This window comes from Polypterus senegalus, chromosome 14 (assembly GCF_016835505.1).
Source record: "Polypterus senegalus isolate Bchr_013 chromosome 14, ASM1683550v1, whole genome shotgun sequence".
NCBI lineage: Eukaryota > Metazoa > Chordata > Cladistia > Polypteriformes > Polypteridae > Polypterus > Polypterus senegalus.
The window spans coordinates 66,975,052-66,988,276 of NC_053167.1; the positions used below are offsets into that span (position 1 = coordinate 66,975,052).

The 13,225-nt window shown below is 35.0% G+C and overlaps 1 protein-coding gene across 6 annotated transcripts in view; it reads left to right on the forward strand.

The window, feature by feature from the left end:
• Positions 1–12,869, forward strand: part of szt2 (SZT2 subunit of KICSTOR complex) — a 337,146-nt gene extending 324,277 nt beyond the window's left edge. For all 6 annotated transcript variants that reach the window (XM_039735443.1, XM_039735448.1, XM_039735446.1 and 3 more), the window contains 3 exons: positions 312–428; positions 6,610–6,678; positions 10,811–12,869. In XM_039735443.1, coding sequence (XP_039591377.1) covers positions 312–428; positions 6,610–6,678; positions 10,811–10,954 — 330 coding nt within the window. In that variant the 3' untranslated portion in view covers positions 10,955–12,869. The remainder of the gene's footprint in view (positions 1–311; positions 429–6,609; positions 6,679–10,810) is intronic.
• Positions 12,870–13,225: the final 356 nt, after the last annotated feature.

A 13,225-nucleotide genomic window follows, 5' to 3' on the forward strand; every position in this document is an offset into this window, starting at 1 on the left:
ACTATATATATATATATATATATATATATATATATATATATATATATATATATATATATATATATGCAATCATCTTTTGTTTTGCATTCCATTAAATTCATGAGTTTATTGTGTGTAAATTACCTGAAAAATGCTAACAATTTAAGTCTAATGATAATAACAGTACTAACTAAATTTTAACTTGTTTAGGGATGGTGTCTATTTTCTAAAGATAATTTATATATGTATCATTGTGCAAATGATTAAACAATGTTACTATAACTGTGAAGTTATTCAAAATGTGTTATTATTTTTTTATTTTGCTCTTTTAGGACTGCTTTCTAACAATGAATCCTGGCTGGTACCAGAGTCTTATTAAGGTGCTACTTTCTCGATTTGCACAAAGTTGTCGTCATTTTGTTGATAATGACAATGGAATTCAGTATCTGGTAAGGATTAAATAGCTTTTTTGTCTAGGTGCACTAGGAATGATTATGAAGTTCATTTTTACATGTTATCCATCTTAATAAAAAGACATGCGTGTCTGTCTTTGTGTTCATCCGGTTTCTATGCCTGTCATTTCAAAAGTAGACACATAACAAACATTTGTAGTATTAAATTGCATTGCAGTTATCTCTCCATCAAATGGCACATCACAAACATTAATACCACTTTTACAAATCCCATACCAAAAGACATAAAACAGAGACCTATGCATTGTTTGCCACACTGCAGACAGTAACTATGAGGTCTGTATTGATTGGGTAGCTCAGCTAGTTTATAAACGGCTAACTAGCTAACTCCACACTACATAGATGTGACTTTTTTAAAACCCTTTCAATGGTCTGTTTACATTTTTCTAAAGAGCCTGAACTCCAACACAGGTTTTATAAATCAGATACATTAAAAAAAAGATTAATTTGCCTCTGCAATAGAAATAATTTAGAAACATTCTGTATGTGTTTTAATGGATAATGTACAATACCAGAACCTGTTCAATTATTGCATTCATAACTGCCTCTTCTGTCACACTTAGCTGAGGCCATTCAATGAAAGATCTGCTCTTTTTACTTTTAAAATGTTTTGTCAATATTTATTATTTTGTCCTGTTTCAAATGTAAACTCATTAACTATTCCAACAACTTGCATTTTCAGTGTAAAGTTTGATGACAGCTTAGGGGCACTGACTTTGTTAATAGAACAAGGACTCTGATCATCTGTGTGTTTCAGGGATTGCAAAGTACTTTATTTTACAAAGTTGTAAAGGATATTTTAGCTCCCAGTCAAGAGTCACCTTAGAAGGAAAAGTAGTCGGGCTGAGGCAATTTATACATATTGTAAGGGATTACTTTAAATAGGGCTGCTTCTCAAAATATCAGCATTGTAAACCAGAGAGATTGCAGAAAATAATAACTAACCCTTAACTGTTGTTAATCAGGGCTCTTCATCATGCTTTTGCTACTAATCTATTATTGAATATCACACAACGTGCTTATTTCTTACTATAGCAGTAAGCGAATTTAAGTCTATACTATTGTCAGGAGTGACATATTAAAAAGCAGTTGCTTTTCACCATCTCCTGTCCTGTTTGCAAGTATATTTTTAGCTGACCTCCAGCCTTCACCACCTACCTTTTTCTTTAAGATACTCTACCAGTTTCAGAAAATATTATTTCAAAGATTGTGAAATTGTGGCTACAACATACAGTATATACCCCAAGTTTTTACTTTAGATAGGTGCGTGTTTTGATATCACATTGCTGCAGTTTTTTGTATCCTGACATGGGAAATAAAGTGACCTCATTAAATGGAAGGATGTTTCTGGGGGGAAAAAAGAAACATTTTGGGATATGAATTTATGAAGGTTTTATATATGAGGCAGCGTTTGAAAGGTTTTCACTTTTAATGCAAACAGCCATCTCAGTTGATTTTATTAGTTCTCAGCCTTTGTTGACTTGTACTTTCCATTTTTATGCAAAGGCAGGTAATTCCAAATAAAATGTATAATAAGAGTATATTCCCTTAAACCAAAAGTAACATATAGCTAAAGTGTTAAAGTTTATTCATTTGTGAATGTTAAAATGGCTTTAGATAGTTTGGTAAGTGAAAGAGATTATTTGAAAATAAGTGTAATTGATTTTTATATTCAGTGTGTCTGAGTTGTATAAATAAAAACCTGCACTGTCAGGTCTGTAATTGCTGTTTAAACAAGGATCACAAGTGTAATGAGCTGGCATAATGCCTGTGTGTCAGGCTTTATAGGAGATCTAGAAGAGAACAAAATGTGCAAACACTTTATGCTGTTACATGTTAAAAACAATCTAATCTGTGCCAAATTATACTACTGTATTTAAAAAGGTCTGTAACAGAAAATAATAATGGAAAGATAATACTAGTATTATTACAATGAATATTTTCTCACTTAATATTAATTTAATTCTTGAAGCTCTAATTACAGGGAATATTGTATGTCAACAGAGTTTATACATATGTTTTAAAACCCTCTATAGAGGTTAATTGTCAATATTTAGATTTAGACTATTTTACATTTTTTATTTACCCAAATAGTGTTGCTCTAGTATGCATTACATAAATTCCTTATTATTGACCCAACTGCATGATTATGTCTGCATTATTTTACTTGCAGCATATTCATTTTTTTAAGGATTTTACATTTTCATATAAATACAGTGTATAAAATATTAGGTCAAGTCCTTTTCTTCTGTAGAAAGAAAACAATTCATTATTAGCTAGGTTTAGACAAAGATGACAAGAAGAAAAAATAAATTATTTTAGAACAATGCAAGTGTGGTCTCAATCAATGTAGCAGTTCCAGATAAAGTGTTGCAGCTGTCAAATAAATGGTGCACATGAGAGAGAGAAGAACCATACAATTAGGTAAAGATGCTGTGAAACAGTTGAGAGCTCTGCTTTATTGCTGCAGCATGGTTGAAATGTTAGGCTCCTATCCTTATTGGGGATATGCTATACAGTAGAAAAATGAAATCCTTATTATAATACACATATATGCAAATATATGAACTGGCCTGAAAGAGAGACAGTAAAGCCTCGATTATCTGTTACTCGATTAACCATTAGTCTCCGTTAACTGTCAGGCCCAAAAAAAAACCAAAACCATCACGCACGTCAGAATCTACTGTATTACTGTACTATGACTGGTGTGCGGTACACTGCAAGCTATGTCCGCTGGATCAAGTCTCCCTTGTGTTAGCGTGTAGTGTTCTTCCCCAGCACCACGTGTCATGCAGCATTTTGAAATCACAGTGTCAGTTATGTACCTTCAGTTGTAATAGCATTTCACTTTTGTTATAATTAATCTACTATATCTTGTAATGGCTGATAAATGTGCATGCATGTGGTGTTGGAACTGTCACAAAACAAATTGAAAGTATTAAACTTGTATGAAAGTTCTTTAAGTATTGCTTCAATTTATGGAGTAGGAAGTGACCGCTATAAAGCATGATGCACACAAGTTTGAAAAATGTGTCATTTAATGTTAATGTTCTTCTGTATGATCATTTTCTTTTTAAATTCTATTATATTATGTTTTGCTGCAGGCAGCTTGTGATGGACTGGGTGAATGGCTTCTGTTGTGTAAGAGGCGGACACACCTCTTAGGAGATGAGTGACAAGAGAAGTTAGGAGGAAAAGGAAGGTGCGGTGGAAGGAAGTTTTGAGTTGGGAGTCAGGCGACAATAAGCACGAGTGTTTGCGGTATATCGGAAAAAAGAATGTAACTGGCAGGAGATAAATTAATTGGTAGGGAAAGCTTGCTTTTATTGTTTTTGAGGTGTGCTCTGTAACCCAGATAAGACAGGGCAATGTTTGTTATGGAACGAAGACTCCAAATAAAACAGAAAACTCTAGTGCCTCTGAGTTGTATTTGTTTATAAGGCTGGTCATAACAATATTATATTAATTAATTTTGTTAATATAGTTTTGTAAATAAATATGACTATTTGCTAAACTAATCAGCTGCATATCATTTTTAAAGTAGCTCTTCTGTTATCCATCACTGCCTCAGTCCTGACCCCTGACAGACAATTGAGGTTTTACTGTACTGTAGTTTAACAGTGCCTCAGATCACCGATTTTTATTTGCAGGTACTGGTATATTCTGACAAATCCTAACTGTACTTCAGCACGTCTTGTACACATTTGAAAATATCCTGCACACATTTATACACTAAAAGAACCTACTTTGTTTCTCCACAATAGCACATTTAAAAGCATAGGAGAGGGGATAGAAGGGTTTTTGAAATAATCTTGGAACTTCAGTCCATTACCCGTACCCTTAGACTTATTGGTCTTACAGTGACATGAGTTTATTTTTATTTGTTTGATACTGTTTGTGCCATTTGTCACTGTATCCTGCCTTATTTATTTGTGGAATAATATGTACCCACTTCAATAACACTCAGGACCTCGGCTGTGTGTGTAGGGTGCAGTGATTGTGGAGTTTTGGGGAGTTTCCTGTTTAGAGATGTACACGAAAAAAGATAGTGGGTTTATGTAGAAATTACAAATTGTTTGACGGTTTGTTGAATTGTTACTGTTACTAACTCAACTTTATGTTGTTCTTTTAGTAAAACACGAGACTAAGTCACAGAATGAGTTTTTTCTATGAGACTTACACAACACTGTTGAAATTTTTGCAGCATATTTAGGATTTGCCACGTTACTTTGCTTTTACCTTATAACACAACACTTCTTAGCTTTAAAAGGTGAAGGCACATTAAGGATCAACCTGCTGCTTCAGAATGCCAGGCTCAGGTAAATTTTGATGTATTCAACATTTCAACACCATGCACATTTGTATGTGATGTATCTGATTTGTGGTTTAGGAAATTAGTTTTATATGCTTAACTATTTTATATATTGTCCTCTTCTGTATTTTTTAAGTTTCAGTTATATAACAATTTCTCATTCCCAAAAGTCATTTTGCCTCATTACTATGTACACTTGCCAACTTTTTCTTGATATCAAGCATTAACCCCCTGCCATGCTTTTGCCTAATTTCACACGTCATCTTGTGAATTACAAAATAATCAGCTGTTTTCTATCAGTATCATCACTTCATAGAGTAAAATCTAAGAATGTAAAAAACGAAACTGTTTAAAAATTGCCTCTAATTTAGCCATGCCTGTCTTCAGGTTATATGCCAGTGCTTTAGTTGTTACAACTCCATATCTTTAGAAAGAATTTAAAGAATAATTTTGGGCATTTTTAATATTTTTGTAATTGTTTTGCATGTGTTAATGTTAGTGGTGTCAAAATATGAATTGTGACGGATGGCTGGGGCCCATGCCTGACCGGGACAACCCTTGACCACATCTGCCAGGGGGGACAAGGGTGGGAAGCTCAGTATCTCCCCTGGATTCTAGATGGCAGCCTCCCTGGGTTGCAGTGGTGCCTCTGACTCCCCCCAGGGCTTCATGGGGGTTGGAGTTCTGTGTAACTCTGTGGGGTTCCGCAGGCGCCACCAGGGGGTACTGCAGCAGGAGCTACTGGGCCCTTTTGGGCACTGGTTTCACCTTACCTGGATGTCGCCAATCAAGTACCTGGAGCACTTCCAGGTACCCAATAAAAGAGAGCCAGCGACCACCACTCAGCGGCCAGAGTCGGGTGGAAGGAGGACAAAGCTTGCTGAGGAGGAGTGGTGGTGGAAGATAGAAGGTGCTTGGTGACTTTTGTACTGTGCTTGGGACTGTGTTGTGGCTGGAGGGATTACAGGGAAGACGTGACCTCCAGCCGAAGAAAAATAAATAGTTTATTAGTTTTATCCGTGCCTCCTGTTTGAATCTGTGTCAGGTGGGGCGCAATATAGCACCTTTTTTTTTTTTACAAAATATTCAGTAAACGACCTTAAGGTTTAAGTGTTATAGTTAATACAGAATTTTGGCATTTTTCTTTCTAAATTACCTCACAAATATGTTTATTATACAATGTTGTGGGCGGCACGGTGGCGCAGTGGTAGCGCTGCTGCCTCGCAGTTAGGCGACTCTAAATTGGCCCTAGTGTGTGCTTGGTGCGTGGGTGTGTGTGTGTCCTGCGGTGGGTTGGCACCCTGCCCGGGATTGGTTCCTGCCTTGTGCCCTGTGTTGGCTAGGATTGGCTCCAGCAGACCCCCGTGACCCTGTGTTCAGATTCAGCGGGTTGGATGTTGAGGTTGTTATTGCATGAAAAACATATATCAAATTTTAAAAAAAATATTGTAATCCAGAATATATTTTGTATGCAACCTTTTGTTTATACAGCATGAATTATGCTTAAAGAAACCACTCCCTGAAAGCATGGCTAGTTGTGATGATCCCAATACCTCAGCCAACACTGTATTTCTCACTAGACTATAAGGTACATGTCGCTGTTGAAGCAGTTCTCAGTTCTGTTCAGGCCAGTTACTCGAGGCCACCCTTCCTTGCTCTGGTTTCTCTCTTTCGTTGCTTTAATAGAACATTTTTCACCTCCTTACTTAAGATCATCTTGCAGGTTTGGTTGTGTCCCAATTCAGTAATTTTGCACTGCCAATGCAGCATATCAAAAACACTGTGATGTGTCGGTAAAGTTTTGGTTCTTTGTGATGCTCAGCCTTTCTTTCTTTATTTCTACAGGTAGTCCTTAACCAAAAATTCACAGACTGTTTTGTCATCGTTTTCCTTGATTCACAGACAGGAAAAGCAGTAAGTATTTTATAAAGTACATTAAAGTGATGCATTAAATAATTTACATAATGTGTTGCTTGATGATTTTGAATAAAGACATAAGTGCAATAAATGTTCTATAAATAAATAATTTTAAAGACAAATGTTATAGTTTTCTTACATTTCGTCTACTTTGTCAGATATTGTTGAAAATTGTACATGTGAATGATATCCATATGTTATTTTGTGGTACTGTATGTGCAAGTCATATACCGTGTGTATAAGTGTGTCTTTCTCCATGCTACACCAAAAAAAGTGCACTGCTAGGAAAAAGTCCAGAGAGGAATCCAGCAGTGCAAAGTGTAAGCCATGAGGTCAGAGTGGAGGAACTGCAGCTTTTCAGTCTTAGCAAACAGAGGTGACTTGATTGAACCATTTGAAAGTATGAAAGGAGTTAGTACATTGATCCCCGTTGTTGCACATGGTGACCTTCAACAGAAAGAACACAATTGAAACTTGTTAAGGGCAAATTTCACACAAACTTTAGAAAGTTCTTCTTCACAGACTGTGGTAGAGAGTAAGACTTTTGGAACTTTTAAAACTTGACTGACTTGATGTTACTTTGGAGAAATTGGGCAAATAGGATTGGCAAGCCTTGTTAGGCTGGATAGCGTGTTCATGTCAAAATTGATCTAATATTCTATAGCAGTGCTCTGTAACCTTTTCTTACCTTCATCACACCTGAGCCTTCCCAAAATTCTGTGGCTCACCACAAGTCAAAATATGCAAAAAATATAGGAGTTAAAAAGTGCATGCAAAGAATTTATTTGTCTTTTTAGTTGATCAATTTTAACATCACAGCTAACAACAATTTTTAACTTATAAGTTAGCAAATATTAACTTTTAACTATAATTAATGTGATACCTGTGCTTGTTTTATTGAACACAATAGTTTTTACATTTGGCTCGATATTTGACAGCAATTTGAAGTTCTTGGTCAAGGTCCTTCAAGCACCACTGCTTATGATTTTTTATTAAAACTAGAGTTGAAAAACTTTGTTCGCATAGTTAATGTTGTAGAAAATGGGGGCAGAACTTCAATAGCCTTGTTGTAAATCCAAGGATATTCTTCTTTAACTGATATCTGGAAAACATCCAATGGAACTTAGGTGAATTTCAATTTTAACATTCCATCGTTCCTCAATTCATGAAATTCCTCCCAAATCTGAAGGGAAAATGCTTCTGTAGGATTTTTGGCATTAGTTGCAAAAGGATTTCAGATTCCAATCATATTTCTCCATATTAATTGTGTAAAAGTATTGCTCAAATTTACAATGTAGCTTTGTTAAATGCTACATCCAATATGAAATCCAAATCCAATATGATCTGCTTGTTTTCAGTAGTCTGATTGGCCCTTTGGTACATTTCTAGTGATCCTCATCATAACTCCGTTTGCCAAACTTTGAGTTTCTGTTTGAATCTATTTAATTTGTTGGATCATGTCAATACATTTTTATTCCAACCTTATGTTTCTTTATTGAGTTCATTCAGGTAGTCAAATAAGTCAGCCATGTATGCAAGTTTGGCCATCCAGTGACGTCTTAGTGGAGCTGGTGCGGTTTGGCATGTTTTGATTTAATAGAAAATGACTAACCTCTTGGCGAAGCTCAAATATTCTTGCCAGAACCTTATCTCGGGACAGCCAATGTATTTAAGTGTAAAACAATAGGAATTGATATTCCAAAAAAAGTATTTAAAAATGTTCAGATTTAAATCTCTTGTTTTAAAGATGTTTATGATGTTGACACTTTCGTTCATCATTATATGCAGTAGTTTCTCTGGCAAGTTTATGATCATCAATGCTTCCCGATGAATGCAGTAATGTGTAATTGGCACTGTTGGATTTTTTTTTGTTTTACACACAAGACAAACCCCTTTTTAATTACCCATCATTGCCGCAGCATCATCCATGCAAACACTAATACATTTACTCCATTGAATGTCACAAGTTTTGAAGAAATCAACTGTTGCTCGAAAAATTTCCTCACCAGTAGTCTGTTGTAGAAGCTCTTTGCAAAATAAATAATTTTCTTTTATAGAGTCCTCAATAACAAAATGTACAATACTTATATCTATGTTAATTAATGTTGACTTATGTTTATCTTTTATTGTGTCTTCTATTTTTCTATTCATTTTGTAAAGCACTTTGAGCTACATTTTTTGGTATGAATATGTGCTATATAAATAAATGTTGATTGATTGATTATTTGTGCTCGCTTTTTAATATCTGTTATTTCGTCGATTGGAAGTGAAAAGTTCTCAGCCATTGTCAATTTTTTTAATCGGTGTTTCCAGAATATCACTCAACATATCATCAATACATCTTTTATCTCACTTCATTAACTTCATTGAGCCCAAGCATTAATTGAACGATTTCCATGCATGCTGGCTTAATAAACACCAATAGTATGTGTTTTTTTTTTCTAATGTGCAATTCATTTTGCAACATGGTAACTAGCTTCTAACGCTTTATCAGAATCTGTGATGGACAATCTCATAAATTGCCTTGTCTTTAGATTTTGATTTAAAATCTGCTGAAAATATTTTGTCCTTGTTGGCATAACTGGAATGTTTTGATTTTAGATGGCAAATCAGGTTTAGTTGGCGCTACTGCTTCATTAGAAAGTTGTTCTCTGCAAATTACGCATTCTGATTTCTGAGAGCTTCTTCATCACACCATAAAACTCCATAGCCAATGTATTCTTCACTGAACTGCCTTTTCACAGTTTTTACAACACTGCTTGTGCTGGGTTCATTATCATTTGTCGGTGAGGTTAGACATTCTTTCCACAGAAACTTGTCAATATTTGAAATGGTATAAAATAAATATAAATGAAATTATCCATATTGTTTTTAACATAAAAGAACATTCCCATAAGAAAAAAAAAAAAAGATCAAGTAAATAGTCTCTGCAGAAACGCAACCAATAATAACTGTGACCACTGACTAAATGATTTCTGATAAACACAATTATTTCTAACTTCCTACCCCCTCGCCTCGCACACAGGGCACGAACGTCACAAGTATGCAGTACTGAGTACATTCATGAGTGTAGCCCTGTGATATACGTAAAACACACGTGCCCACCATAAACAATGTGCCTTTCTTCCTCTTGGAGGCATTGCGTCTCAGCACACTTGGCATCGTCTCGTGGCACACCAGATGCAGAGCACAAATTTAAATATTACTAGTTTATTATATTACTGTAATTACGTTAATTAGATGTGGCACAAGTGTATGTTCAGTTCTTAAGGTTTGTTTACAGTCAAGAAATGCTGCATTTGTATATATATGGGTGTTTTAAAATAAAATGTAAAATGTGCATTAATATTCAATATGAACAATTTATATGGAATAAATTATTTAAGAAATAAATACATTCATTAATTTCCTGAATCCTTTAATACCAGTCTGAGTCGTGAGGACTTGGAATTCCCCCTGACAACACAAGGTTCAAAATAGGAACTAACTGTGAAAAGAATAGCAGTCCTTTTCAGGGTACACTCACACATGCACTTGCACTTACTATCGCTGAGCAAATTTAGCCTGAATAAACTGACCAAACCTGCACATCTTAGAAATGATGCAGAAATGTGATGAACATGCCAGCTCCTCACAGACCAAGTCTCCTGGTGCTGCCAGCTGGAAACCTTCATCCTGTAGCCAGTGACTGCAACAGTCACCCAAGATGTGAAACTTTTACATAATGAGCTTACAAATTAGATCTTTGTAGCAAAAATAAAAGTCACATTTTTTCAGCAATCCTTTCTCTGTATCTAGCCCTGCTTAAGATAACACAGCAGTGTCCTTCTGAACACCATTGTGCTCTTGATATCCTATTTTAAAGCAACAGGGATGAGCCTGCAGCTCCTGTCTTCATTTGTTAGGAAGTTCTCAGCTTAGCTCATTGAGCTTTTGAAGGACTGCCTAATATCTATTCTTGCTTTTGGAACTTTGATATCTGCTCTATATAGGTGTTTTTGAGAAACAAAGCCAATTTTTAGGTGGAGCCATTTGTCTTTACTAATGATATATTAATTGGTTAAAATATGTAATAATCTAAATTTGTTTAAAGTAAAATTAATTATAAACTTAATCATTTGTTTTGCAGAGCTTAAAAGTGGTTTTTCGAGAGCCATTGCCCCTTCAACCTCAAACTAGCAACAGTCCATCTCCACAGCTTGTGTCAATGTATCACCACCTGGAGTCTGTCATCAATGCAGCCTGCTTCAATCTCTGGACAGGACTTCTTTAACAGTTATGGAGGAATGGTACACCACAGTAGGATTATGGCTATATATCATATTATGTAAGGTATGACATAAACAAATAGGGATAATAGATTATTGGGGTGAGCAAGTGTTACTGTGTACTAAAGGGCCTTTAATGAGTGTACAGACGGATTTGTTACACTGTTCAAGTGCCAAACGTGCTCCCTCAAAAATCAGCTTCCAAGAATACTTTCTTCATAGCTATGAAAGAGGTGTTTTTTTTTCTCTAATTTATTGTTAAATCTAAGGTTAATATACTCTTTATAGTGATGCTAGTCAGCACTAATAATGTTAATATTTCATCTTTAAAAGCACTAAATTAGAGCATATTGAAGTACTACCTCAGAGGAAAAGTTTTGCTTAGGGCTTAAATAACTTTGACTACTGTATATGTTCATACTGCTTATTTCCAAAGAGACAGTGATACTTTTGTAAATTTAAAAAATATAATTATGGCAATCTGGCTCCCCATGTGTTTTCAAAAATCTGTATTAATTAAGAGCAGACTTCAGAGGTAGCCACAGAAATTTTCTTTTTTTATTGTCTTTTTAATGATGGGACTGAATTGTATCAAGCATTCTGGATCAATGAGAAGCCTTTTGTCTTTCTTAGCTATTAAATAAGTTTATTTTTTACATGGCTAATGTATTTTGCTAATTACAGATATTTTCTCAAATACAAAGAAGTTTAGCATTGTTCATTTTATATATAAATAATTTAGAGCCACAGTAGACAGCCATAAATTTTAAGTGCCTGAATTTATCAGTTTTGTAGACATTCTTAGAGAGAAATGTTAAGGCGATTTAAAATGACGGTTTTGTTCTGTGGAGAAATCTCTGTCACTTCATATTCTCACACACACACACACGTGCTGTTCACTTTACTGTACTCACAGTGAAAGGAAAATCACACCCCACTTTTCCATTTGCACCGATAATTTAATTTTCTTTTTGAAAGACACAGGTTGTTAAAGTTGTTTTTGGGAAGTGAATACTTTGGAATTAAAGGTGGAAGTCTTGTGTGAATGTACCTTTAAGTTACAATACAATTATAATAGATACTTTTCTTCAGGGCATGGAGATCTTTTAAGCATGTAAATGCAACCTGTTTTAGTCCTTATAAAATTACAACACTGAATGTGTAAAATAATTTCTTCTTATATTTAATCGCACAGAAGGCCATTCTGAAATGTTCATAAATTACATTTTGGGCCTTTAGCTAAATGTCAAGAAATAGGTATGTGCTATTATATGTACATTTTGTATCTGTATGTATAAATATTATTGTAAATCTGAAATGATGAATTAAAAATGACAACATATTTATAAACTTCTTCCTGTATATTTCTTCTCTCTTTTTATATATTAGTATTGCATGTTCTTTGTAACAGGTTGTAAAATACATTTATAATGGTTGAGGTCAGGATGGCATCCAGTCATAAAAAAATATTTCCCAATTCTGCCCTCTGCAGGGGTAACCTGCCAGCCTGGAACAACCCTGAAAATGGGTACTAAACCTGGTAGAGAGCGATGATAGAATCAAATTAATGTAATTCACTGCTGCTTTAGAAACTTCTAAATAACGGACACTGTCCTGCTATGCCTCTTCATAACATCAATTTTACAATGTTTGGAGACAGAAAAAGATATTTCATCAAACTTTACATCATGAATAGTTAGTAAACGTCTAAAATGACTCCTTTTAAAAAGTAGCATATCGGGTTCAATGTGAGGTTCAAAAATAAAAATGTGACATCTCAGAATAAACAGTACATTATACTCTGGTTGCTTTTTCATATTTCTGTAACATAATAAAATGAACCTGATGATGAGGAGAAGGAGGATTTTTAGCCTTCGTTAAACTGAAATAACTTACAATAAATGTATGTCAATACAATACACAGTGGGAATAACTTTTTGTGCAGTTATTCCATTTTTCATTTTAAATGCCATAATGCAGACATAGTATATGAAGTGCTTTATTACACCGTGTATCAGTGCGATCAGAAATCCAAGGGGACCCCAAACCCTGAGCCCCCTACTTTGCTATTCATTAGTTCGTCTTCAACTTCAAATAATCCCCCCATTGCCCCGTTCTGTGAAGCAATATCTGTATGTTAGTAATCTGGAAACTTCAAGCGGGGCAACCCTGAAACCTGTATCGTTAAGATATGCAGAGTATGACGGGGATGGGGCAGGGGCAGGGAGGCATGATTGTGGGTTGGGGGCACAAAGCAGCTAGGTACTGTTTTGGTA